This window comes from Neovison vison, chromosome X (assembly GCF_020171115.1).
Source record: "Neovison vison isolate M4711 chromosome X, ASM_NN_V1, whole genome shotgun sequence".
NCBI lineage: Eukaryota > Metazoa > Chordata > Mammalia > Carnivora > Mustelidae > Neogale > Neogale vison.
The window spans coordinates 70,740,197-70,767,973 of NC_058105.1; the positions used below are offsets into that span (position 1 = coordinate 70,740,197).

General features: G+C 41.2%; 2 protein-coding genes across 3 annotated transcripts; both read right to left on the bottom strand.

Moving 5' to 3' along the window:
• Positions 1-8,725: 8,725 nt before the first annotated feature.
• On the bottom strand, positions 8,726-12,858 carry ITGB1BP2 (integrin subunit beta 1 binding protein 2). Its single transcript, XM_044235728.1, has 11 exons — positions 12,038-12,858; positions 11,747-11,796; positions 11,601-11,657; positions 11,377-11,522; positions 10,588-10,682; positions 10,424-10,482; positions 10,223-10,293; positions 10,004-10,103; positions 9,619-9,732; positions 9,308-9,370; positions 8,726-8,953 (listed from the first exon to the last, which is right to left on the bottom strand). The coding sequence occupies exons 1-11, from the start codon at positions 12,099-12,101 to the stop codon at positions 8,726-8,728; spliced, it is 1,047 nt and encodes a 348-aa protein (XP_044091663.1). The 5' UTR covers positions 12,102-12,858.
• Positions 12,859-13,227: 369 nt separating this feature from the next.
• NONO (non-POU domain containing octamer binding) lies at positions 13,228-27,057 on the bottom strand. Of its 2 annotated transcripts, XM_044235727.1 has the most exons (12): positions 26,859-27,057; positions 24,975-25,171; positions 20,431-20,590; positions 19,053-19,246; positions 17,489-17,790; positions 16,766-16,861; positions 16,373-16,569; positions 15,944-16,028; positions 15,445-15,547; positions 14,819-14,858; positions 14,476-14,585; positions 13,228-13,756 (listed from the first exon to the last, which is right to left on the bottom strand). In XM_044235727.1, exons 3-12 carry the CDS (start codon positions 20,579-20,581, stop codon positions 13,622-13,624), a joined length of 1,413 nt encoding a protein of 470 aa, XP_044091662.1. In that variant the 5' UTR covers positions 20,582-20,590; positions 24,975-25,171; positions 26,859-27,057; the 3' UTR covers positions 13,228-13,621. The 2 variants fall into 2 exon arrangements, with proteins under 2 accessions (XP_044091662.1, XP_044091661.1); XM_044235726.1 differs by lacking the exon at positions 24,975-25,171 and having other exon boundaries at positions 26,859-27,056.
• Positions 27,058-27,777: the final 720 nt, after the last annotated feature.

A 27,777-nucleotide genomic window follows, 5' to 3' on the forward strand; every position in this document is an offset into this window, starting at 1 on the left:
CACTTAGTCTACAGCCTTAACTTTCTCCCCTGGACCACTGCCAATTATCTTCAATTAGTTTCACTGCCTTCAACTATCTCTTCCATCCTACTCAATTAAATCCTTACTCGTCAAAAGTTTTCAGTTTGGTGTATAACTATTTTTGGTGACAATGGATCCACAATTACAGATGTCACTGGCAAAATAGGATTCATTTAGTGGAGGGAGGTGTTTGTTGGAAAATACTGCTGGAACACCAAAGAACATGGGCTTTGTAGTCAAGACCTAGATTTGTGTCCCAGGCTCTGATACCTGATAGCTCTGTGACCTGGGGAAAATTATGTAACCCCTCTGAAGCTCAATTTCTTCGTGTTTTATAAAAATGATAATAAGGGCACCTGGGTGGCTCAGTCAGTTAAGCATCTATCTTTGGCTCAGGCCATGATCCCAAGGCCTTGCTGAGCAGGGAGCCTGCTTCTCTCTCTCCCCCCAGGTTGTGCTCTCTCTATCTCTGGCTCTCTCTCCCAAATAAATAAAATCTTTAAGAAATTATAATAATAATAACGCTTTTAATACACTATTCTAAGAATTAAATATATATTCTCATTTGAGATACATGTATATATTATATAGAGATAGAAAAAGATAACAGAATAGACAGATTTAAATAAAGAGTAGTTTAATTTTTTGCTACTCCTCCCACCATGCCTCTTGCAGAAGCTCCAAGTTTGATGATGAATTCCTCCTTAAAACCCCAGTCATTGCTAAGGGCTATTCTAGAGCCATTTGAGAATATCCAAAACCTAAGAACCCTGGAGTCCTAGAAGAGTCCCTTTGCCAAGCCCATCTGGGAACCAGTGAAGCCCTCGGTTAATCACTCATATCACACATTGATGTAACACTTCTCCAAACAACTTTTATGTCTCTGATCTCTTCAACTCTAATCTCAGTGGAACCCTTAGGTACTTTACCTCTCAATTTATCTAGATCAGTTATTATTTCCCAGTTACACCAGATTTAGTGTTATGGTCTTTTGGATCCCTGCTTCCACTGTCCTCTTTCTTCCTTTCTGCTCCCCAAATCCTAGAACACTTGCTACAGGGAGAACAGAGCAGACCAACATAAATTCATGCTATCCAATTTCAAAATGGCCTTTACAGTTGCTCAGCAACTCCTTTATTTGTCTCATACGTTCCCTGGCACTCTCCCCGCAGAGGCTGTTCCAGACCCTCCTCATTCTACTCAATCTCCCTGCTTCTACTTCTACCAAATTCATAGCAGACATTTGCATCAAATTAACTGTCCCTCCTGCAACAAATAGGTAATATCTTTCTCCCTTCCAGCCGTGTTCTCTGGACATCATTTCCCTCCTGGAAAAGCAATCAGTATTTTTTTTTCTTTAGGTTTTATTTTTTTAGAGAGAGAATCTCAAGAGACTGTGTGCGGAGTACAGAGCCTGACAGTGTTCAATCCCTGTGACCCTGAGATCACAACCTGAGCCAAAACCAAGAGTCAGATGCCTAACCAACTGACACACCCAGGTACCCCAAGCAACCAATATTCTTATTTATCCTTTTAGAGATATTTTATTATTCCACAAGCAAAAGTATGGAAAACAAAGAGCTTGCACTGGCCATTAAAGATAAATAGGATTTGGATAAATGGAGACAAAGGAGATGATAATCCAAGCAGAGGAAACATTCTGGACAAAGGCACAGAGGTGGGAATGAATGGATAAGATATAATTAGAAAACAGGGTATAGCAAGTAGAGTAATCCCCTGAGAAATAATCCCAACTGCTGCCTCAAGTACTACATCTTTTTTTCCAGTTCTGACTTCAGCCTGATCACCACTTCCTTGCCTGCCCTGCTCAACATACCAGCAGAACAGAAATCTGACACTGCACAGCCCCTCACCCATCCTATCTTGCCTGGATCTCTGTTACTATTTATTGAGCTCTGACCCCAACCATCTGTTTCAGTACTGCTAAAGAGTCCTAGCTCTTTCCTGAGTCACTTGCCAAGCCAGACACCTTCCACTTCTTTGGTCACATGGACAATTTCTCCATCCCACTGAAAACAGGACAACAGATATAGAGGATGCATGGTACAGACACTGATTTTACCAACATATGTAACAGAAGTCAAGGAAACATTTAAAACTATACAGCAGAGATGCAAACAGCAAAACCCAGACTGTGTGAAACTACTGAAAATAATCTGATTTCCTCAATAAAAAGTTATAAGAAAAAAAGGGATAAAAGAGAATCTTTAGTTTTAAAGTTTTAAACCCCATATAGGGGGTGCCTGGCTGGCTCAGTGGGTGGAGCATATGACTTGATCTCTGGGTCATGAGTTCAAGCCCCACAGTGGGCATAGAGCTTAATTTAAAAAGACAGATAAAAGTGACATACAATACATATCCACCAATCACAATGTGTAGGCTTTATTTTGATACTGATTAAAAAAAAAGGTGTAAAAAATTCTTTTGACATTTATGAAACTACTGGAAATTTAAATACTGATTGGCATTTAATGATATTAAAGGGAATATTGCTTGCTTTTGTGTGTGAATGGTATTTTTTTTTCAAAGATTTTATTCATTTATTTGAAAAAGAGAGATCACAAGTAGGCAGAGAGGCAGGAAGAGAGAGAGGAGGAAGCAGGCTCCCCGCTGAGCAGAGAACCTGATGCAGGGTTCAATCCCAGGACCCTGAGATCATGACCCGAGCGGAAGGCAGAGGCTCAATGCACTGAGCCACCCAGGCGTCCTGTGTGCAAATGGTATTACAACTATGATTTTTCTTAAAAAAGGATCCTTACCTCTTAAAGATACACGCTGAAATATTAAAGTATGGAATGATATCATGTCTGGGATATGCTCCAAAATAATGTAGAAAGGAGGAAATAGATGAAACGAATATGTGAGAATTGATACTAGTTGAAGCTGAGTGTGTGGTAAATGGGGTTTGTTATGCTATTCTACTTCTGTATATGCTTCAAATTCTCTACAGAAAAAAAGCCCTTTAAAATAATGTTATTGAATTGTCAAGCATCTCAAGAAAGTGTGTGCATTAGTCTGAAGGAGTGGAACAGGAGGAGCTGGAATTTGAGAAGAGGAAGATCTGTTAAGAGCCTCTGTGGGGAGAGTGCCAGGGAACGTATGAGACAAATAAAAGAGTTGCTGAGCAGCTGCAAGGACCAAGTTGAAATTGGACAGCAAGAATTTATATTGGTCTGCTCAGTTCTCCCTGTAGCGAGTGTTCTGGGATTTGGGAAGCAGAAAGGGAGAAAGGGGACAGTGGAGGCAAGGATCCCAGAAATAGTAACTCTGAATCTGGTGTAAAAGTTGTTTGAAAGGTGTTATATCAATGTGAGGTATCACTGATCCACCAAGTGCTTTGTTGTTGCCTAGACAGGCTTGTCGAAGGGACTCTGCTAGACTAGAGTGGCTTGGTGTTATGCTTGGCATCTAAGACCCCTCTTCTAAGACCCCAGTTGGGTCCTTAGGATTCGGATATTCTCAGATGGCTCTAGGACAGCTCTCAGCAATGAATGAGTTTTAATCAGTAGCTGTGTTACTTCAAGCAAGCTATTTCCCGCCCTGAGTCTTGGTTTCCTCATTTATAAAAATCTGGGACAATAATACCTACCTCACAGAGCAGGTGTGAGGATTAAGTAAAATAATGTGGGTGGAAGTGGTTAGCACAGTGGCATTTTATACATGATGCTTTATTCTTTCAGCAGGTGAATACAATCTCCCTTAATCCTAGAGCTGAGGCAATGAATGGTATGTTAAACATGTTATCACTAAAACAACAACAACAACAACAACAAGAAACATGTTATCACTTTGTGGACTAGCAAAATCTGACTGTCAAGAAAATCCCATTTTCTTATTGAAACACTATAAACAGGATATTGAAGATGTGTCCCTCCTAAGAGAAAAAAACACCCCAACCTAATAGTCTGAAGTGAAAGCTTTTGGTGATGAGAAAGAAGAGTAATATAGTACTATTAATAGCAAACACTTATATAGTACTTACTATATACGCCAAACACTGTTCTATATATGTGTTAGCTATTATTACTGTAATATACAAATCTGGACCTCAAAGGAAAGCTATGACCTAGAGATAAACATGTGTGAGTCATCTGGATGTGGGTGGTATTTTAAGTCACGGACATAACTGAGAATGTCTAGAAGAGTTATATATAGGAAAAGAGCAAACTAGGGCTAAGTCCTGAGGAACTTCATCATTTGACGGCCAGGTAGAAAAAGAAGAGCCTGCAAAGGAGACTGAAAGGAGTGGCCAGATAAGTAGGAGGAAAACCAAGAGAAGCTGTGGGTCATAGAAGCCAATGTATTGAATGTATTTCAAGGAAGAAACCATTATGAGTGTCAGTCTTTGCTTATGAGATCAAGTAAGACAAGGACCAAAAAGTATCCACAGGATTTAGTGACTTGATGGCCCAAAGTGACCTTATCACCACAGACTGAGTGGGTTGGAAGTCAGATTAAGGTGTGTTTTGAAGGGAATAGGAAGGTGGAAATAAAAAATGAATAGTTATTTCAAGAAGTTCAGGGGCGCCTGGGGGGCTCAGTGGGTTAAGCCTCTGCCTTTGGCTCAGGTCATGATCTCAGGGTCTTGGGATGGAGCCCCGCATCAGGCTCTCTGCTCAGTGGGGAGCCTGCTCCCCCTCCCCCTCTGCCTGCCTCTCTGCCTACTTGTGATCTCTGTCAAATAAATAAATAAAATCTTTTTTTAAAAAAAAAAGTTCACTTATAAAGGAGAGAAAGGAGTTAAGTAGCAGCTGGAAAGGGTTATGTAGTCTAGTGAAATTGTTTTTGTAAAATCGGAGACTTGAGCAAGTTTAAAGGTCAATGAAAATATCCAATGAGAGGGAAAGGTTGAATAAACAGGAGAGAAAGGATAATTAGTAGTGTAAAGTTTCTGGGAAGGTGTGAGGGATCAGGATACAAAGCACAATGGGAAGACATGAGAAGTGTAAAGGAAGTAAGGAGAGGATTTGCGCCAATGTGAACCAATATGTACATGTGATGATAGGAAGTAGGGAAGTAAATGAGCTAATGCATGCAAAGCTCTTAGCATAGTGCCTGACAGGTTAGTTTGTATGAGAAACAGTAGCTATGGTTATTGTTGTTGTTATTATTGTTAATGTTATGCACCTGTTTGAAACTTTCTTACATTTTAGGCTTTGGACTGTGTAAAATAAGTATGCTACTTTATTAATTCTGTAAACTTGAAATTTTATAGATCAAGTTTATATACAACAAGGGTTACTTGAACTTTCTGATTCTTCACCTTCATCCTCTCCAGGAATTCTGGGTAGTTGCTGGTCCCCTGATTTTGATAAGATAGAAAAAAGTTGTACATTGAAGATCAGTGCACTTTCTGCACTTTTCTATACACATTCTACACCTCTAAATTTTTTAAATGTCCACCTAAGCCCCTATTGATGTCAACTCACCTATAGAAAAATGACATTAAAAGTAAACTGCTGCCAGGGTTTGAAAAAACCTGAAAGGTTCAGGTCAAAGGGGAAAATTTATTTGCACTTTAAATCTGTAGTATGAGAGCAGAGAAATGAGCCAGAAATGCTGAATATCCTGAAAGTCCAGGAAGCCCCTTTAACTGTGATCAAACTTCTCTGTGAGATAGAGATGCATTCCTTGGATGCATTCTCCAATATCCCCTAATCTTGCCTCAATCTCCAAATTCTCAGCCATGCTATCCTCTGACCCCTTTCCTTTGCTGCCCATGTCCGTTCTCCTACCTCCATTTTACTTCTAGCTCCCAATGAGACCTTACGTTCCTTGAATCTGAACTGAGAGAAAAGGGTGCTATGAAAAGAATTTGAGATCATTTTGAGGCTTGGTGAAACTTCCTAGTGTGAAGTTTCTTAGAGTTTGAATCTCCCAGATTCCTGGCCACCCTGTAGCCAGGGACTAAATACAACTCAAGGGAGACTCAAGAGATTATCACTCCTCTGATTAAGAATCTACATTTTATTTATTTATTTATTTTAAAGATTTTACTTATTTGACAGACAGTGATCACAAGTAGGCAGAGAAGCAGGCAGAAGGCTCCCTGCTGAGCAGAGAGCCCGATGCGGGGCTCGATCTCAGGACCTGAGATCATGACCAGAGGGGAAGACAGAGGCTTAACCCACTGAGCCATCCAGGTGCCCGAATGTACATTTTAATGAGTCACCTGGGTGGCTTATTTAAGCAACTGCCTTAAGCTCAGGTCATGATCCCAGAGTCCTGGGATGGAACCCTGCATTGGGCTCCCTGCTCAGCAGGGCATCTGTTTCTTCCTTTTTCTCTGTCCCTCCCCACTGCTTATGCTATTGCTCGCACTCTCTCTTTCTCAAATAAATAAATAAATAATCTTTTAAAAAAGAATCTACATTTTTAAAAGGTGTATACTGCCTTTCTCTTTTTAAAATTTTATTGAAGTTCAATATAGTGTGCTATGAGTTTCAGTGATAGAGCTGACTCTAACTCCCTTTTAAATCATGTTCAAAATCCTTAATCTAGAATTTTAGCCTCCTTCCAATCCAGTTTAACTCAACTAACTTTTTTGTTCCCTCCCTTAAACGCATCCTCTGATATGTTAGCAGTGGTTACAAATAGCAAAGGGACTAAGCTTGGAAGGAGTCTAAAGAGTAACATTTACTTTTTACTTTACATACTTCTGCACTGAGTATTTTACATTGAGTAATTCCTGAGTATTACTTCAGGAATTTAAAATAAAACACAAAAAGTAAAACAAAACACCTTCCAGCCTCAGCTTGGCTCTCCCCACTCTTCCATACCCATCAAAATTTCTCATTTCTAAAAATTTCCATTCAAAATTTATTTCTTACCCCTTACATTTTTGGTCAATTGATTTTCAACTAGGGTGCCAAGAAAACCCAGTGGGAACAGAATAGCCTTCTCAACAAATGATGCTGGGACAACTAGATATCCACATGCAAAAACATAAAGTTGGGTCCCTACCTCATGCCATATACAAAAAATAACTCAGGGGCGCCTGGGTGGCTCGGTGGGTTAAGCCGCTGCCTTCAGCTCAGGTCATGATCTCAGGGTCCTGGGATCGAGTCCCACATCGGGCTCTCTGCTCAGCAGGGAGCCTGCTTCCTCCTCTCTCTCTGCCTGCCTCTCTGCCTAGTTGTGATCTCTGTCTGTCAAATAAATAAATAAAATCTTTTTAAAAATTCTTACAATGCAATAAAAAGACAACAAGGTTAACAAATGGGCAAAGGACTTGAATAGACATTTCTCCAAATAAGAACACAAATGGCCAATAAGCACATGAAAAGATGCTCAACATCATTAGCATTGGGGAAATGCAGTTAAAACCATAATGAAATTCCGCTTCACACCCATTAAAAAAAGAACAAATAACAAGTGTTATTGAAGATGTGGAGAAACTGGAACCCTTACACTGCTATTGGAAATGTAAAATGGTACAGCCCCTTTGGAAAACAGTCTTGTAGTTTCTTAAGAGGTTAAAGTTACCATTTGACCCAGAAATTATACATCTAGGTATATATCCAGGAGAAGTGAAAACAAAAGTCCACATAAAAATTTGTATATAAATGTTCATAGGAGCATTATTCAGAATAATGGAAACAACCCAAATGTACCTCAGTTGATGAAATAAACATAATGTAGTATAGCCACACAATGGAATATTATTCAGCCATAAAAGGAATAAGGTACTGATACATGTTACAACATGGAGGAACGGTGAAAAGATTATGCTAAGTGAAAGAAGCCTCTTACAAAAGACCATGTATTACATGATTCCAATCATATGAAATATCCATTATAGGAAAATCCATAGAGTCAGAAAGTAGATTAGTGGTTGCCCACAGCTATGATTTTGGGGGGATACTGATAGTGGCTGGGTACACTAACAGGTACAGGGTTTCTTGTTGGAGTGATGAAAATTGATAGTGGTTGCACAACTCTGAGTATACTAAAAAAAAAAAAATCACTGAATTTTACACTTTAAATGGGTGAATTGTATGGTATGTGAATTGTGTCCCAACATAGCTATTAAAAAACATCCTTCCATGGAGCTTTCCCTTTCTACTATAGTCCACATTAATCGCTCCACTCTCTCTCAACAACTATAGGTCTTAATAACTGTACTGCACAATTTAACACTCAGTTAAACCACCTGATAATGTTTATTATTATTTCATGTGGATTAGTCTGTCAGCCAGACTATAATTTTCCTGAGGGGAACAAATAAGACTTTTGTTTCTCAGATAGATAGCTCTAAACTGGAAAAAAAATTTTTTTAAAAAGTAAAAAAAAAATAGTGTATGGTTCTTACTGAATATTTAAAAAAAAAAGGATAGCTCTAAACCACCTAATATACAACTGGGCACACAATAAGTATTCAGTAAATTACCTGGTGATTATAAAGAACAGATTGAATGTACATGTGCTTGTTTTCACACGTGTGTTAAAGACACACAGAAGTAGGGAGGAATGAATACAATCTTAGTGAGGTGAGAGAACGACACTATGTGAAACTGCAGAATACAAGATTTATTTAAGGGAAAAAACAGCATGTTTTGGACACTTTTGTTCTCCCCTCCTTCAGCCTGCTGCTGCTCAATGACACCACATGGCCAACCATATCCTGGTCTCTGAGATTCTAAGGGAATCACTGAGGTCTTATCTAGATACTTGACTGGTGTCACTATTCCCCCATTGCTTCCTCCTCTTCCTCCTCCTCTGTCCAGCTCAGATCATCATCTGAATCCTCAGATTCTTCCTCATCCATCTCTAACCCAACCCCTGCCTTAGCCTTCTCAGCTAGTGCATCGGGGTGCTCCAGCTGGGCCCAGGATCCTGGGTCAGCCTTGACCAAGGAGATTTCAACCCGAGATGGCATCAAGGAGACAGAGCTCTGCTCCACGTTTATGACCTGAGGAGGAGGAAAAGATAGAGGAACACAGAAGAAGAAGAAAATGAGGAAATCAAAAGGATTGGGGTGAGGGTGGGGTAGTAATTAATGACAAAGAAAAAATAAACAAATGTAAGGTGGGCAAAACAAGATAGGGAAGAAATAAAATGAGATAATAAGAAAGAAAGAGGAAAGGAGAGAAGAAGGAGGGGAGAGAAAAAAGGGAGAGAAAGGGGGAGAATAGACTAAGCAAATGAAGAGAAAACCTCTACTTTCCCACCAGAGTTCCTTCCCTCAAGACAATGGCTATTCATTCCAGTCTGGCCCTTCTTTTCACCCCATGTTCCCCCCCTCGTGTCCCTTATCTTCACTTACCCCCCAGAGCTTCATCTGTGCCTGGAACACACGGTTACCATCAAAGACAATGTGGACATGAAGCTGAGAGGGAAGAATTACAGGGGCAGTAACAATCCCAGAAGGTAAGAACAAGTTATTACAACAGAGAACCAGCCCAGATGTGTGAGTCCTATACCCACAGGTCAGCCAGATAGCCCTGACCTACTAGCTCTACCCTCCTCTCAGGCGACTATGGAGCCCACATGTTTGCTGCATACAGCAACTCTGCCTGTAAAACTGTTGTATCCCTCAATTCACCAGCCTCCCATCCAGGATCAGACACTCCTCACCTCAGTTTGACTGGCCTTCACCCAGTTGAACGCAGGAAGTGGAATCTGGCCGTATACAGTCACCACTACTAAGGACTCTGTCTGATGCCAATCATGACGGCAAGATGCTGGCAGCTAAAGAGAAGATGTGAAATGTGTGTGGTAAGAATGAATGCTTAACCCAAGGAAAGTTCTCAGGTGTGTCTAAAGAAGAGACACAGAATCTCAGAAAAGATTAACACTACTCCATATTGCAAAGCCTCCAGGCTGCTGAAGGTAAGGAACAGAATCTTATTTGGTTTGTACAAAAGGGAGGAGTTAGAGAGCTTGGCCATGAGGTACAAGGAGGGGGAAATTATTTCTGAAATTGGGTTCTAATCAAAAGTTCGGGAAAGCTGGGGCTTACCTGCTTCCCCCAATCATGCCTACCAACTCTGCATCCTGGCTGTGCCAGGAATGCCCCAAAATCCAGGGTCTGGATACCACAACAGCTCCAAGACTTCATCCTGAGGTAGGAAGATAATTCAACTGAATCTCCTTTCCCCTCCCCATGAGCCCCCATGTCCCCCTTATCAAACAGTGGGAGAAACTGGTCCTATAGACCATACCCAGTCCCCTCTCTCACCCCTCATGGAATCGAGGTGCTCCTGGGTGGTAGGTACATGGAGTAGCATCACTCTCAGGGCTTTGGTAAATCTAAGATGGGTAAAGGAGAATCAGAAGAATCAGGTCATTCCAAAGTATACCCCACACACCCTCGTATCTGTCATCCCAGGTATAGTATCTCTCAGCTACATGATTGCACCCTCTATAAGCTCTCACTCACAGCATCACATCCTGGATTCTGGCAGCTGGAACCAGTCCGGATCAGACTACTGTCAAGTCCTGGGCAAAGGAAACAGAGTCAGGAACCTATCTATTCCCTCCACCTAATTGCCACTTGCACTAAATTCCAGTCTGCAAAGCCTGTCCTACTGAGGACCCACTTACCTGTTCCAGGTTCCTGATCCAATTCCTTCTGTTCCAATGCCATTTCCAGGGCTTGGGATATATTTAGTGGAAGCAGCTTTGGAGGGAAATCTGACCTAGGGGGTATGGGTGGGGTGATTTAGTTCTGACCCATTAACCATGATCATCAGCTCCAATACTCCCACCAGTGGTAATGGTGTCAAAGAGATCTGGTGAAAGTGGTGGCAGGGTTGGAAAAGTTGAGTAGCAACTCCATTGCCAATAATCTTTGTGGACATCCCAAGTCCCTGAACCCTGGGGAAATCCCTAGAGCTTTTCTGCCCATCTACTCAGTTGCTCTCAATCTAACATTGCTCTGCAGAACTCCCATTATATCCTCATCCTCTTCTAATTGTGGACCTAACATGACTTTCTTCTGTTGTTCATGCTACTTCCACAAAATTAATTTATTCTCTACGGCCTCTTGGCTGCCAATACTGCACCTTTTTCTTGATCTAAAACTCATTTTAATGTTTTCCATAATGAAAAAAAGGCAGGTCATCCTCAACAATCTCTCTTGTATTATAACTAAGTATTTATTTATGAGGAGCTATCTCCTCTATTGATTCTAAACACCTATCCCATCACCCCCATACCAACCTTAAAGCAAAGACATTATTTCTGAATACAAATTTCCCCTAAGGTATAAAATATACACAAACCCTGACACTTGCCCCATCTCATATCCCTAGTACCCAAGCCCCAGTGACCCATTAGTCACTTCTAGGAAGCTCCATGAATGTAGGAAAAACCCAGGGACTTTCTCTTTACTTGGGCCTCTCCCGACGCAAAGTCTCTGCTGACTTTGGAATCGTATTCAGAGGTTTTTGCTCCTGAAGTGAACTGCTTGTGGCAGGCACTTCAGGTTGAGGGGCCGCAGGGAGCTTCTCAGCACAGTGTGGTCCCACAGTACAGCCCTAGTACAGATAAGGAAAGAAGGATTAGGTATAGAATCCTTCTATTAGGGACAGAATCCAAGGAAGTAAATAATTTACCTTGATGTTTAAGAACTCAGAGAAATCTACAGTTCGCTTCCGGCAGCAGGACCAACCCTGGTAACAAAAGACCCAGCTCAGCTTAGATTCCTGGGTAGATTTCCTTTGGGAAATGGTCTTGCTATCCCTTCTTGCCTACTCCTCACCTTAAGTGCATCGTGGAAGATTGGGACCCCAGGGTGATGGCAACAGGAATCTGTGGATACCAGCAGAAGGATCAAGGAAAGGCAACTATATCAAATATCACTACTCTTACTTCTTCCCCAGATTTATATGCTCATGGTTTTTCTTTAGAAAAAAAAAAATAAAACTGAAAACCCCCAGACCAATTAAAGCAGGGCAGATACACTGTATTTCTCTGCTCCTTTAACATTCTGCCCACAGCTGACCACTCCCCCAGCACTTAGGAGCCCCCTGGCAAAGTCAGAATTACTCACCGGGAAGGTTGGCATTGGGGTCAAAGTGCTGCCCACAGCCTTTGTTATGGCAGAGTAGAGACATGGAGGCCGTTGGTAGAATTACTGAAAGGGTATCTCAAGGAGTCTGGCTGCCGAGTGGGGAACACCTCTTAGTCTGGAGGCTTTTAGCTGTCTGCAAGGGCCAGCTGTTTCTATCTTTAGTTCAGGAGGCGTACACCTCCTAACATGGGCAAGGGAACTTTAGTTGGTCTTCTCAACCAATAGGAGCACACTCAGGAGCATTTTAGCTCTGGGGCTCAAGAAAAAAGGATCAGGCAGACTAGGACCTGGAACTTGGGTGAGGTCAGCTAATCACCGCCGAGACAGTTTTAGATTTACCAGGCCAATTCCAAGCCTCTGACATACCAGCAGCTGCTCAGAAATGAATCCCAATTTTGAGACCCCTTCAGCTCAGTGAAGGTATCCCAGTTCTTCCAGCTCATTTTCTTCCTTTCAAGCAGCAGCTTTCTGCTCATCCTGATTGCTTCTGTATACCAATAGCACCAATCTTTGTCAACCACATAAGCCATAGTATGCATCCAACCTCCCAAGTTTGCCTAAATCGATATCCATACTTTTGAGCAAAAGGTGATAAAGAATTATCCTTATGGAACCTATGATTATCTCGGGACAGAACTCCCCTCCCTCCATTCCCTTTCAAAAATAGCACAGAAAATTAAAAGGCTTAAAACGTATTTTAATAAGTTGATGCTGTATTACTGCTCCATTTCTCAGAAAAACTCCAAAGATATCAGGGACAAATCAAACATGGTACACCAATAAAAAAAAATGCACAGCATAACTACCTAAGATAGGCAAGGCTAAGAGCTACTGTCCAACCTTCAGCATACAGCAACCCTGTTCCCAAGATTGTACTAGGCCTATCAAGAAAAGCTGTGAACAGCAACATCATAGACACAAAAGGGCCATTCCTGGGTTGTCCAAACCCAAGAAAAAAGATGGAGGCAACTTAACATGAGATTTTTTAAAGATACACTAAAATGAAAATCTCTAAGAGAAAATGTCTTCCTTAGGACATGAAGGGGTAATATATGGGATATAACAGAACCGTATGTATGCTGTCTGTGACCTCTGTGGACATTTGCCTGAATTCCCATCTGTGAATGAATGGAACAATGGGGCTAAGGTCATTGGGGGATTTATTTTTGTGGTGTTATGTGGCAGTGTCTCTGGGGTTGAAGGGTATAATGAGAAACCAAATAGAACAGGATGGACAAAGAATGGAATGATCAAGATTAATGGGGGCTCTAACTGGATCCATTTTGCCATGGTTCCCCCCACCCCAGGCCCTCAACAATCACATGAGACTTCAGGAATGCACCACACAGAATTGATTAGTTAAACGATATACCACACTGAACTGATTTGTTAAATATCGCCCCTCCCTTGCCCTCAACCTCCAGCAAACTCCCTCAGAGTAGTACAGGCAAGGAAGACCTAACTATTGGGAGGAATCCCTAACACTTCAGGGCAGAATTCTGGCTAGTCCAAAAAGGGTCCTTCTTTAAAGGGTTTTTGAGAAACTAGACATTGAAATTTTTATTAGTATCGGCGACGTTTGTTTGGAGCAAATTCAGCTCCAGGAGCTGCACGGTTGAATGCAGGAGGGGTTCCACCAATTGCCCCAATTCCTTCCATTGTAGCAGCTTGGCCAAAGCGTTCAGTTGTTGGTGGGGTCTTGGAAGAGAAGAGAGCAAAGTTACAATAGAACCTATGTCCCAAGCTTCCCACCCATTTGTAATCCTTCCCAGGGGGGCCATTCCCACCCTGACTATTCAAAGCTCTTGATGTGCTAGGCGTGACTAAGACTGTTTAGAACTTGGCTGACATCCCTGAAAAGAAGGCTGTCTGAATTATAGACCCACCCAACCAAGCTACCTTTCTTTTTATCCCAATTCCTATTGACTAAGCAATATTACACAACAAATTCCCAGACTAAGTAAGTTCTACTTAACTCCCTTTTCTTGAACTAAGTATATGGACAAGGACAAGCCATCACTCTTCAGCAATCTTATGCCCACCCAGTTTTAAAATTTTGACACTAGAACTAGAACTCAGTATGAACCAAAAGCCTTTTGGGTTCCTAATCTATTTTATGTGATTAATACCTAACCTTCAGTTGCCTTCCCTCCAAAACAATAACAACTAAAGCGAAACCTGTTACCCCCGTTAACCCAGGATAGCACCTCAACAGTCAAGTCTAACTCCTAGACAAATTATAGAGACTGGGTTTGTTCAAAATTCAAAAAATCAAGACCTTCAGGTTACATTTAATGGAAACCAGTGACCCTAAAACCTTATTATCTGTAGTAAAATTAGGCAGGGACAGGGACTGAAATCAAAGTCCTTTTTCCTATCACCATTTAGAATTACTGTAAGGCTCTGCAGTGTATTACCAATCCCAAGGTTCCATCTGGCATCATAGTGGCAGGTCCTGGAGGAGCTGGGGTACCAGCTGGCACTGGAGCAGGGGGCATGGCGCCTCTGTTGTTTATTCCCATAGCACCTAAAGCAGAACAGTGTGATTGGTACAGGAGACAGACACTGTCAGTCTTTCTGTGCAAAAGAAAACAATTCAATAAGACCTCTGAGCTAAGGATGTGTTACCCACCCCCCAAAACGATGCTCCCTGAGAGAAATGTCAGCCCCCTTAAATCTGGACTATGTCTGGGAAGCCACTGAGTTCACCAGAAACATACAAAAAAGGAAATCAGAGCCATTAACTTCCTAAGTCCTTACCTCCCATAGCCATCTGGCCCATCCGTATCTCCTGTTCTCTCTGAAAAATATGAAATACTCAAGACAGTCCAAGACAGTACTGCATTCTACCATTCACAATACATTGAGGACCACACTCTAAGGGAAGCAAACAGAGTGGTAAAACATTCCAAGTACACTGAGGGCAAGCTGAGGAAAACCAACATCTCCTTGCTAGTTGTGCAGTTGAGTTCAAGGTTAGAATTGCAAGGACACCAAGTCAGTGTCACCTAGAACAGAATAGATAAAAGGCAAGGGGAGAGATAGCTGACGACTTCAAAGACTTCAAGGACCTCAATCTGCACAGTAACGCCAAGGACATCAGAGAACTAGTTTAGGCTGCTATAGAACTGGATATGTCTCATCATGTAATCACTGAGTCTAAACAGTGTAACACTGGCCCTAGCTCTCCATCCTAAGTTGCCTGTGAAGCAAGAACTCCCCTTCACACCTTACCTTTCCTTCCTATGAATTCTTCTTTCTAAAAGGAGTTTCACAGAATACAAAAACTGGTCATAACCTGGTATGTTTTATAGTCCTAGTGGACAACTTATGGTGGGTTTGTTGTATGACTGGCCTGGTACATCATGGGCACATGGGAGATATACCGCATCAGGGAATGTTCCCTTGAATCCTTCCTGCTGTCGCCGCATCATTTCTTCCTGTTGCCGTCGCATCTCTTCCTCACGGCGCCTACGCTCCTCCTCCTGCCTACAGAGAGTGACCAAAGTATTTAGCAGAGACATTCCAGAACTTGAGCCGATTATCTTAACAGGGGAGATCAAGAGCCTACTGAAAGCTAACAGAGCTTTCCAAGAAACTCACTGCTAAATGTGTTCAGCCCTAAAGCAAGCCAAAGGTGTCCTTCAGGGGAAAATTCTTCCTTCTGGAAAGGAGCCTCCTGACAGCAGCACTCAGCTGCGTTCCCTTTAGTGCAGCTCTGGGTAACTCCTAGAATCACGGGCCTCTGAAATGTTTCCCATCCGAAGGGAGAACGTGAGAAGCCTTCAGGCGATACTGACAAATGCATGAGGCAGCCGGGCAACAGGAAAAGGGAATGAGACATTACATCAGAGCTGTCAGAGGAGAGGGTTCAGAGCTAGTCACCTGAGCTCCAGCTGCTTTCGTTTTTGCACTTCTTGGTTGTGCAGCTCCTCCATCCTCCGAAGTTCTTCCTGGCGCCTCATCAAGTCTAGGAAAACAACAGACCAATCCAGAGCATTCTTCATTCTCCTCATATAGGCTTAATAATTTTCCATAAAGAAAGATCCAGAAAGCAAAGGGGATATATAATCCCCGCATGGCCATCTGAGCTATCCAGATTCCAACAATGAAGTCACTCCTATTATGTCCTTCTCCACAGAATCCAACATTCTCTGTCACATCTCCAAGCTCATCTGCCTACTGAGATCAACAAAATATTTCAGAGAATAAAAGCAGAGATTTAGGCCTTTCTCTAACAACTAATATAAAACATTCCTGAAGAAAGTCATCTTGTTCTCATTCTAGATTGAAGAGCTGTATGACCATACTCACCCTGTCTCATCAGCATCACCTGGTGCTCATGGCGAGCAGCCTCCATCTCCATCTCCAGCTTCTCACGAGCCTCCTTGATGTTGCGGTCCACTTGGTCCTGCTGCTGCTTCTCCATCTCAATGAGTGCCTTCCAGCGCATGGCATACTCATACTCAAAGGAGCCAGGCTGTGCAAATCTGGGTGGCTGCTCTCGCTCCCTGTAGACAAGGTTCCTGGGTTATTAAAACTGTGTCCAAGATTCCCCCCCACCCAAGCACTGCATTCCTCCTGAGGGCCAAGACTATGGTGGCCAATGAATAGCTACAGGAAAGACCTGCCTCTTTGACACATCCCTTTACAAGCTTCCTTAAGAATAGACAAGCACCTAAAAGGGAATCTATTAGAACTACATACTTGTGAAATTGCTGGTTCTTTATAACCAGCTTCTCTGGAAGTCCCTCTTCATCATCCAATTGGTCCATGGGCTCCACAGTCACAGGCCGAGGAAATCTGGGAGAAAGCAGCTCAGTGTCAGTCAAATTATACCCTATAGCAGGCTTCCCCTCTATACCTGCCATTGGCATGGCTAAGTAGTTAGGGATCAGGACTGGACAATTAAACATTTCTGAAGGAGTCTTTACACCCAGTCCCAAGTAACCAAGTTCTTTTAATGGCATTATGTGGAATCTGGGGTTGACAGGATGGAATGAGGCTTTAAATCTCAGAATACAGCTTTAAAGATGTTCAAAGTAAAAAAAAAAAAGATGTTCAAAGTAAGTAGATAGGATACTTAAGTGCAGTTTAAATATCCAGTATCTAGAAAACTCCAGACAATGGCGTCAAGTAAACAGAGATGCTGCATGCACAAAACAACTTTTCAAGGTTCTAAGACTTCAAAGGGGAGATTTAACACTGATTAAACAACCTGCTAGAAGACTGAAAGGTTTATTTCTTAATCCTCATACTATTTCTGTTAATTTAAGTAAGATTACACTGAAAACCCTACTAAAAAGTTAGAATTATAATATCCAAAGTCTTTAAGTGAACACGAAAACATGGTTCCTAGAGGTTACCTTCCCACACCACCGAAGGAAGTTATGACCTACGGTCTATTTCTAAAAGCACCCCTTCACTTACGTGGTTAGCAGGAAGGAGCCTTCACTGCACCTGTCCAGAGCTTTCCGAGCAGCTGGCTTCCCTGAGAATTCAACAATGCCTTTTCCTGAGGGCCTTCCTCGATCATCCACAATGACCACAGCCCTTTCCACCTGGCCAAACACCGAAAAGGCTTCCTCCAGCAGTTCATTGGAAACATACTGAGGAAGGTTTCGGACTGTAAGGGATGCACTATGGCAGGCAAAGCGCACACGCAGCTGCTTTCCACGGAGTGGCATGTTGTCCAGTTCTACTTTGGCAATCTCCGCTAGGGTTCGTGTTTCCTATAAAGCAGAGGAAAGTTGGAATAACTCGAGTTTGACAAAGACCACATGTGCAGCATCAAGAGTCAAAAGTAGCACAGCCCAATATAAAATGTCTACCTGCCCCAAACCCTGACAACACACAAAGAAACCTTCATAGTACTGAAAAAATATAAATTACATGTTTCAGATAACTCTTTGGGATAGTTAATTGCTCTGATATCCTTGCAATAAATCAACTGGAAATTCTAGAAGTTAATATCACTTATTATGGTCATCAGTATCGTAGGTTATTCACCCAAGTGGTAACAGATCTTTGGGGCAATGACCAGGAGCCAGAATATTTTATTACAATTTTTATACATGTAATATAAAAAATGTAATATAAAATTACAATTTTATTACAGTAATTACAATATAGTAGCCAGAATATTTTAATTTCACTAGCTACATACAAGTTTAACAAAAATCATGTATGCCCTTCATGAGACCTCTTTAGAACCACAGACCCTAATGGGAACCCCTTCTCGTATTACTAAAGAGGAACCTTGAACCCCAGAAAAAATTACCTGCCCATGTAATCTCGAGTTAATGGTAGATCTGGAATGAAAACTAGCTCTGACCACGGTATCTAGTGAACTTGCTAACACATTATGTTCCTTGTTTATGTAGAGAATGCTTAGAAAAGTTCGTCCCTCATATACTAAAACATGTTTCTTAATCAAATCAGTTTTTATGAAAAAGTCTACACTTAAAAACGGATAAATAAATTTTATGTGTATTTTAACACAATTTAAAATTTTTTAAAAAAATAGATATGAATAAGACTGTCCCTTCATAGTTTCAAAAAGTCTTAAGTGAGATAATACATAGGCAAGAACTTGGAAAATAAATTATATAAACCTTAATCATTACTAAGATAAAATAAAATTGAGTTGATAATTATTAAAGCTGGGCATGAAGTATATATAGGTTCACTATACTATTGTGTCTATCTCTGTATGTTTGAAATTTACCAATTAAAACAGAAGTTCCAAAGAGCATATTTTAGTCTCAGTGTCCTAGACAAATAAACCTATGTTGCCCTTGAAACAAAACAAAACCTATGAGGAAAAATAAAAATAAAACTTTTATCTTCTGTCCTGTTCTACCAACTATAACTATTAAACATTTAACAAACAGACCATTTGAGAATTATGTCCACTGCCTAATTTTCCATATCCATCATTCCCCGGCTTCCCCACCTTTCAGAGCACATACTCTAAAAGCCCATTGTTGCTTACCAAGCGGATAAAGCCAAAGCCCTTATCCTTATGAATGAAGACTTCGCCTGCCTTCCCATATTTCTCAAATAGTTTCCTCATCTCCTCCTCAGTGATGTCAGGAGGAAGATTGCCCACAAAGAGCCGGCTACGTTGGGTGAAGGTCTTCTCTCCTGGTTTCCTAAAATTCTTCAGGTCGATAGTCAAGCCTTCATCTGAGAGAATACACAGTCACTCAAAAGATTGGGCAAAGAGATCTACAGTCACATTCTTAAAGAGGTACAACTGCTGTTAGATTAGGAAACCCAATTGCTGTAAAGAAGTCAAACACCATTTCCCAAAATAATCTATCCAATAACCACTTATCAGTAAATTGGACCTTAAAATGTCAAAGCAGTATGCAGACATCTGGGAGTACTTCTCAATAGCTCTACTAAGGGTCAGGAGACACCCGGACTAAGAGACAGAAAGACAACACATAAGCTATTGGTCAAAGAGAAAATTAAGCAAGTCAAGGAGACTTATGCCAGAAGAGATCAGTTTTTAAAATTTGAAACATAGGGGTGCCTTGATGGCTCAATCGGTTAAGTGTCTGCCTTTGGCTCAGGTCAGGATCCCAGTGTCCTGGGATCGAGCCCCACACTGGGCTTCCTTGCTCAGTGAGGAGTCTCCTTATCCCTCTCCCTCTGTCCCTCCCCCTACTTATGCACTTTCACTCACTCTCAAATAAATAAAATCTTTAAAAGATAAAATTGAAACATAATTGCTCCATTTTCCCAATCTCTCACCAATCTTCAAAACCTTAACAGTTCCCATTCTTTCATGCTTAGGTTAACGGAATGAAAGGAAATGAGTTAGGAAACAGTATTCTTTGTAGGGATCTCTGGAAATAAAAGAGGGTGGAAATAAAAGAGGGTTTAGGTTGGTTCTAGTTTTAAAGGCACACAATAGGTACTCAAAGTTTGCTGAATGAATGGAACATGCCTTTAAAGAATGTTTACTCTGATTAAAAACGGGCTGGCACAGAACCCAGGCTTAAAGTATAACACTCAGTACCAGACTTCTTTTCCCTTAAAGACTTGTTCTACATTTTCTAACTACCAATCTGATGATTACCTCTAAGAACCGAGCTCTGAGGTGAAACACAGAGACATCTGTTTAGCAGAATACACTAACACAACACAGCAACTTGTACTCATCTGCTACCCAACATGTCTGCTCCTCCTCTGAGTGAATCACCCTTTTCTATCCCAAGTATTAAGAGGTAAATAGGGGAAAAAAGAGCAAAAGGTGTGCCACAAAGGCTTATTCCTTTTTAAGCCCAAGAGACTAATCTAAAAACCAAGAAACCTTTCCCAAGAGGGAACCTATTCTGACCCCCCTACAAGCATGTACTCACTCTGGCTGCTGGCCTGTTGCCCATTTGCAGGTATTGGTGGCGGTGGCGGCTGCTGCTGTTGCTGCTGGTGGTGCTGCTGGTGGTGATGCTGATGATGCTTCCTTGGAGTATGGTTTTGCTTCTCCAAGTTAAAGGTTTTATTGCTCTGCATTTTTGCACCCTAAAAGGAAAATGTGGACTGCCAAATACATTCAGGACTAATCAGTCACCTTCCTGATGATTTACGTGTCACTAATCATCTCTGATATCCTGGCTTTTGCCAGATTCAAACTGGTTATTGTAAACAAGTATGGCAAAGTTGCACCACTCAAAAACCTAAAAACCACTAGACTTTAGCAGTTATGCTGCACGGAGAAACTAGACAAGTACTAAATGAGAACAGCTTGCATCAGAGTAGCTTGAAGAAACTTCCAGTTCACTAGTTCTATACATTAATTGGAAACTACTTTCCCCAAAGAAGCTACTGCCTAAAAACTAGCTCTATCATAATATTAAAACATACTGAGGGAAATAGATTCTACTTATTACAAGGACAAGGACTATTAAATTTTGTTACCTGGTACTCTGTAGTCCCAACCTACAGTAGATATGGAATGAACAGTAGAGAAAGTATGGGCTGTGTAGTTAGACATACTTAGATTGGAAGCATGGTCCTAGTACTCACTAGCTATGTACTACTTAGTAAATCACTTCTGCACAAATTTAAGCTGTTACAAAGAAGCTAATAAAAATACCTCTCAAGATGGCTATGAGGATTCATAAACATGTGAAAACACTAGCTTAGTACTGAAATATAGTAAGCATTCAGTAAATATGGTTATTAATCACAATGAAGATAAGTGACTACTAAAGCAATGAAAAGCATCAAATAAAAAGATGAATATAGGGCGCCTGGGTGGCTCAGTGGGTTAAGCCGCTGCTTTCAGCTCAGGTCATGATCTCAGGGTCCTGGGATCGAGTCCCACATCGGGCTCTCTGCTCAGCAGGGAGCCTGCTTCCTCCTCTCTCTGCCTGCCTCTCTGCCTACTTGTGATCTCTCTCTCTGTCAAATAAATAAATAAAATCTTTAAAAAAAAAAGATGAATATATAATCATGTTAAATCTCACCTAAAAATTAACGTAAGATTAAAACAAAAGGAAAATTCCTGGTACAATCCAGAGTGAATTCAAAAACTAATGGCTTTAAAATGGAAATTTTCTAATTGATCTAGTTAACAAGCTGAGGACCATCTTCCTCATTTAAGGACAGCTCACCAGCAATAAAAGGGCAAAGCCAATCCTAAATCCTTTCCCTTAAACAAGACCTAGTCAGAATTTAGCTCAAGGAAAAATGCTGACAAGGACCTCTTCATCAACATTTATTGGTAACATTGCATGATTCCTCTAAAATAGAGAAAACTGATTTCTCAGACAAAGAAAATGTGACAATGACTTGATAATTACTGATTTTGGGGTATATGAGAATACTTTTTATGTATATAAAAGTTTTCCTAATACATTTCTTATCACATCCCTCCAAAACATAAACAACTTAATTATCAAATTCTTGTTTCATAAAACAAGTAATAACAAGAGCTATCAAATTGTTCATATTCTGTAACTCAGGAAATTCTACTCCTAGAAATTTACCCTAAGGATATAATTTTAGAGGTGCCCGAGCAGCTCAGGAGGTTAAGCATCTGACTCTTGATTTTGGCTCAGGTCATGATCTCAGGGCTGTTGAGATCCAGTCCCGTTTAAGCTCTGTGCTAGGCGTGGAGCCTGCTTAGGATTTCTCTCTACCTCTCCCTCTGCCCTCCCCCAAAAGAATGTAATTTTAAAATTTAAAAACCATATCCATGAAATAATCACTGTGATGACCTTTAAGGAAACAAAATAATGACTTGAAATACCCAAAATCAGAGGTACAGTTTTTAATAAATTATGGTACATCTATTCAGTGGAGTGTTACACAGCATTAAAAATTATGAAGACCATGTACATGTGAAAATGTTTGACATTTTGGGGCACCTGGGTGGCTCAGGTTACAATCCCAGAGTCCCAGCTCCCTGCTCAGTGGGGCATCTGCTTTCCCGTCCCTCTCCCCACTCATGTTGTCTCTTACAAATAAATAAAATCTTTAAAGAAAAGAAAAATGTTTGAGGTTTTAAAAGGGAAAGGTTTTAGAAACAGGAAATGGTTTTTTTCCCCTCAAAAATGCATGTAGACTAGAACAGAAGGCAGGCAAAAATGAAAACTGCCCTGTTTATAGCTTATTGATCATTTACTAATTTTTTTTTTACTAATTCATCCAACAAATATTCACTGAATGCTATTCACTAGGCACAATTATAGGTGCCTGGGATACATCAATGAACAAAAGAAAAGATTCTTGCCTTCAGTTGTGCTTACCTTCCAGTTAGACAAAAAAACAAAAAAACAAAAACAAAAAAAACCCCTAATAATTACATAGTACTTAATAAGAAATAAGTGCTACTAGAAAATAAAGAAACAGGGACGAAGTCGATAGGGAGTGAAAGGGGTAAGCCTGCAATTTTTAAAAAGATTGTATTTATTTGAGAGAGAGAATAGGAACAGGGCCAGGGGGGGCAGTGTATCAGAAGCAGACTCCCTGCTGAGCAGGGAGCCCCATGCAGGACTCATTCCCAAGACCCTGGGATCATGACTTGAGCTGGAGGCAGAAACTTAACCAACTGAGCCACCCAGGTGCCTAGTAAGACTGCAATTTTAAACAGAGCTGAGGTAAGCCTCACTGGAGAATTGACACATAAGCCAAGACCTGAATCTTATTTGTATCATTTCATCAAACTTACATTTCTCATTAACAAGGTACCTATTACAATATGTATCTTTTTAAAAAGATTTTATTTATTTATTTGACAGAGATCACAAGTAGGCAGAGAGGCAGGCAGAGAGAGATGGGGAAGCAGGCTCCCCACCGAGCAGAGAGCCCCATGCAGAGCTCGATCCCAGGACCCTGGGGATCATGACCTGAGCTGAAGGCAGAGGCTTTAACCCACTGAGCCACCCAGGTGCCCCCCCCTTCCTAAAAGATTTTATTAAAATCTATCTTTAATATAGAAAACTTAGAAACAAAAATATTAAATAAAAATCCACCACCAGAAGTCAGTTACTTACCCTCCCAGTCACTGATTTATTTGCATGTACTCTAAATGAAAGATTATAAAGACTATTTTACAACCTGCTTTTTCTACTTTATTACATGATGATGAGCTTTTATGTCACTCAATCTTTTACACTATTTTTTTCTTCTACATTAATTTTTAACGGACACAGTATTTGGCTGTCAACCAAGCACCTATGGTGTTGGGACACCTGGGTTGTTCCTATTTTCACCATTATTTATAAACAATGTTCTTAGTTAAATCTTAGGCACATCCATGAGTAAATATTCTTCCCACAATTTCCATTTTTACTTATTTACCTTCCAAAGCATACATTATCATTTCAATATAATGAAGTTCTACTGCAGTACTGTATGTTGTTTTTCTTAACTTCTATGTTAACACTTACAATTTTTAACAGCTACCATGTGGATATATACTAACTTACTAAACTACCCCCTACCATGAGACATTTGTTTTCACCCTTTTCCAATTAGAATGGTGCAGTAAACATCTTTTTGCTTATAGCTCTTTTTGACTACTTCCTTATAATAAATTCTTAGAATAATCGCATCTATCTTTGTTACTCTTACCCACAGTGCAGCATTTTTTCCTCTAAAAAAAAGGGCAATCATGTTTCTAAAAATAAGACATAAAAATAGGAAATTAAAACATACAAAATTTATGAAGTCAACCCCAGCAACTTTTGGGGATGGGGTTAAGTTGGCATTAGATTCAGATCTTTAAGTATTTTAGTCCCAGCTATTAAACACCTCCCTTCCCCTTGACTCCAAACTGGCCTATAGCAGAAACTTGAGTTATCTTCACAGCCACTTCTCCAACTAAGTTCTTACCTTCTTACCCCTGGCTAGAATCCAAGGACCCTCTTTTTTTTTCTCCAGCCTTTAATCTGGGAATCAGTGGCCCCAGCCTCAGTATCTCGCATCCGATTCAGGAATCCACAATTTATATTTACACATTTATAAAAATCCTCATAGAGATCCACTCAAAACTCAAATATTAAAAACTCTGTATACACATCGTAACCAAATTTCACCACTCCTTTTCAAAAAGGCCATTTTATAACTTCTTAGTAGAAATGATCTACCTCCTTGAAGAAAAAGTGCTAGGATGTTCTAAAACCATGTAAAGTAACTTCAAGGGAGGTTATTTTTTGTTTTAGATGTGTAGTCTGGTAGTGAAGATGATAGTATCAGATATTTACCAATCATTATATGCCAGGCACTGTGCTAAGTTTGCACTCTCACTCAGAGCTCAAAACTATTATCTCCTGGGTAAGAAAACTGATGTCCATCTAAGGTTACCCAAATGTGATGGAGCAAGGAGTGGAACTCACAACTATTTTAACTCTAAAGCTCATTCTCATCACTATGCTACAAGCTTAGTAATCAAACTCACCTTGATTTCAAAGTTTATATCCAACAAACTGACTAGCCATGTCACCTAACTTCTGAGCCTCAAGTTTCTTCACTTGTAAGGTGTGGGTAACAATGGCAACTTCACAGGGCTGGTTATTTTAAGGACTAAATGAGATCGTGTACACAGCACTTGTTCCTGCTGGCAACCACTATCCGTATTTCTGCATTCAGCTGGTGCTGTAGTTAGACAAATATCATTAATTACACTCTTCCTCTTCTCTTTTGGATTCCAGCAAAAATCATTTTTTTTTACAACCAAACTGCCTACCTCTGTGTTTCTGAATAAATGTCTCTACGATGCTAATCTTTACAATCCTTCCTTCCAGTTTACTCTTTCCCAAGAAGGCATTCAATGGTTAAGACTAAATAATACTGTGTAAGTCACTTAAAACAGTGCCCACAAAGGAGCAAGTACTAAGTAAGTACTGTCCCTATCACTTATTTCTGATGATGACCACCAACATAATACGGAAATATGTGCAGAAATCTCTCTTGAGCAATAAATTCACTGCCCCCTAACCACTGGGCCTCTAAGAACTAAGCACAAAGATCCGCATCAAGGATTTGTCCACTTATCTATCCCAAAGACTAACCCTGATGAGGGACTTTTCTTGAAAGAAAATATGTACTGCTGGGTTAGAAAGACTGGGGCTACTGGACACAGTGTGACTGCATAAATGTGGTTTAGGTACAAGACCAAACACTACATCACACATATTTGAAATCAGTTTTCAGGAAAAGGATCGACTTTTTTTTAAGTGGAAGCTGGGGAGGTGGGGGGGGTGGGGAAATCTGGTAAAAAATCTACCGACCTAGAGGGCTGCATGCATATGGATCTGCCTGAAAGCTGCAGAATGCACTGATATGGTAAGGTACTTTTCCAGGAGCTTCTTAAGACCTTTCATTTAACAACAAAGAAGTTGGACAAAAACACAGCATAAATCTAATCAGTGCCCCCCCGCAGAGAGTTGCCAGATCTACCAAATAAAAATACACAACGTACAGTTCAATTTGAATTTCAGACTTTAAAAATGACCTTTTAGTAATTAAACCCTATGAAACGGATGCTAAAAATAATTTGCTATGTGAAATCCAAATTTAACGGGGCGTCCGGTATTTTACCTGGCAACCTTACACCTACCCCAACTTCGGTTGATAGCAAAGTACCTCCAAGTCGTCTCTAACCTCAACTTCCCCGTTAAGAACACGAAGAAAGGTTTCAGGTGACAACAATAGTTTCCCCAAGAGGAAAATACCCAATAGGAAATCCATAAAATTAATTTTCGTTTTAAAAAGTGATGCTATAAATGGGTCGAGTAGCTAGGCAACAAGACTTAAAAAAAAAAAAAAAAGGCATACAGGAACCTGACCAGGGAAGCCGCGGGGTCTGCACTAGCAAATGAACTTCCCAGCCTAGAGTTTTGACAAAGAAACATCGCTTGGGCCCCCCCCATTTCTCATTCTGAATTAATGGCCTCGCGAGGCTGAGAGGAGGAGCGCCGACAAAGCGCCTCCTCCTCCAGGCTCGACTTCAGGGCTCTCGGATAATAGACCCCACACCCTGAGGCCCAAGACGGCTAAAGGACTGGGGAACTAACTGACAGGGATCAGAATCGAAGATGAGTAGCAGAAAGCAACGGGGCGAGAACGGCAACGGGAGCCAGGCTAAATAGAAAGCAAGGAGAGCGGAAAGCAATGGGCCCCCACGGGTGGGCTGAAGAGGCCGTGTGGCGGCGGGGACAAGGCCTTAAGGGGCCTTGGAACGAATGGCCAACCTCCCTCCAAACCTAACCTCTCCCTAGCCTCCTGCCGCAAAAAATCCTGCTCTCCTCTCAAACAAGAACTAAGTCGTCCCCAAACTCACCCTCTACCACTGTTCTCTCCTCAGAGTAACGGCGACGCTACACGGCCTCTACCGTCCCGAGAAAAGAGCGCGCGACCGCCGGAAACGAGACGACGGACCTCGGTGCCTCCTTAGGGGTACAAACTGGCGTCCTTGATTGGTTATCTGCCTTGCCAGTCAAGGTTTATCTCCAGAGGCGGAATCCTTTTTCCGCCATTTCTTCGATTCTATTGGCTACCGAACGCGAAAGGTTCGAGTTCGTGTGAACGACAGATGGGGGACAAAGAGCGAGGCGTTCTACTTAATGCGCATGCGCAAATTGTCGTCTGCTCGAGACGGTAAAGGAAGGGGGAGGGGGATAAAGTGGTGGGGAGGGGGATGGAGGGTCGGAAGGAGAGCCTAATCAGGCTAACAGAAAGACTGAAAAACCAAGTAATGGTAGAGGCAAAGGAGAGGGCGAAAAAGGAGAGAGGAAAGTGGCAAGAGAAGAAAAGGTGCGAAAAAGTGCGCGTAGGCGTGCGCTGAGAACTCCTGCACTGCGCCTGTGCAAGAAGCAAGAGTAACAATGTCATTGTATCCGTGTGGTAGATCTAGCCTTTTCCTTCTGAAAAAATGCCCCGCCATGTTTCTTTTTTCACACTTCCTCATTAGGGATTGCCCTCTGACATTGCATACTTATATTTCTAGTTGCTTCTGCCGCCAGGTCTACTCATGAAGCCCAACTGAAACAGTCATCACTATGGCTATGGTTATGGTTATGATTATAGAAAGGGGTGGAGGAGATGATGGGGATTTATAACTTAGTTTCTGTGATTAAATACAATTGTAACTACCTATTTCCATGGTAACCAGGGAACCCAGCAGTCCAAACACCGCTATTGTTCCTGTGAATCACAAAGAGATTCAACAGGTGTCTTTATTGCCATGGATACATTGTAGG

Bases quoted from the DNA above. Each gene is read 5' to 3' on its own strand.
- ITGB1BP2 (XM_044235728.1), bottom strand. From the start codon at position 12,101: ATGTCTCTACTCTGCCATAACAAAGGCTGTGGGCAGCACTTTGACCCC. The intron at 11,797-12,037 runs GTGAGTAATTCT...TGGTATCCACAG, and splicing joins CCCCAATGCCAACCTTCCCG to ATTCCTGTTGCCATCACCCT. The intron at 10,294-10,423 runs GTGAGTGAGAGC...TACCCATCTTAG, and splicing joins AGAATCCAGGATGTGATGCT to ATTTACCAAAGCCCTGAGAG.
- NONO (XM_044235727.1), bottom strand. From the start codon at position 20,581: ATGCAGAGCAATAAAACCTTTAACTTGGAGAAGCAAAACCATACTCCA. The intron at 16,570-16,765 runs GTATGTAGTTCT...CCTTGTCTACAG, and splicing joins AAGAACCAGCAATTTCACAA to GGAGCGAGAGCAGCCACCCA. The intron at 15,548-15,943 runs GTGACTAGCTCT...CACTCTCTGTAG, and splicing joins CGAAAGCAGCTGGAGCTCAG to GCAGGAGGAGGAGCGTAGGC.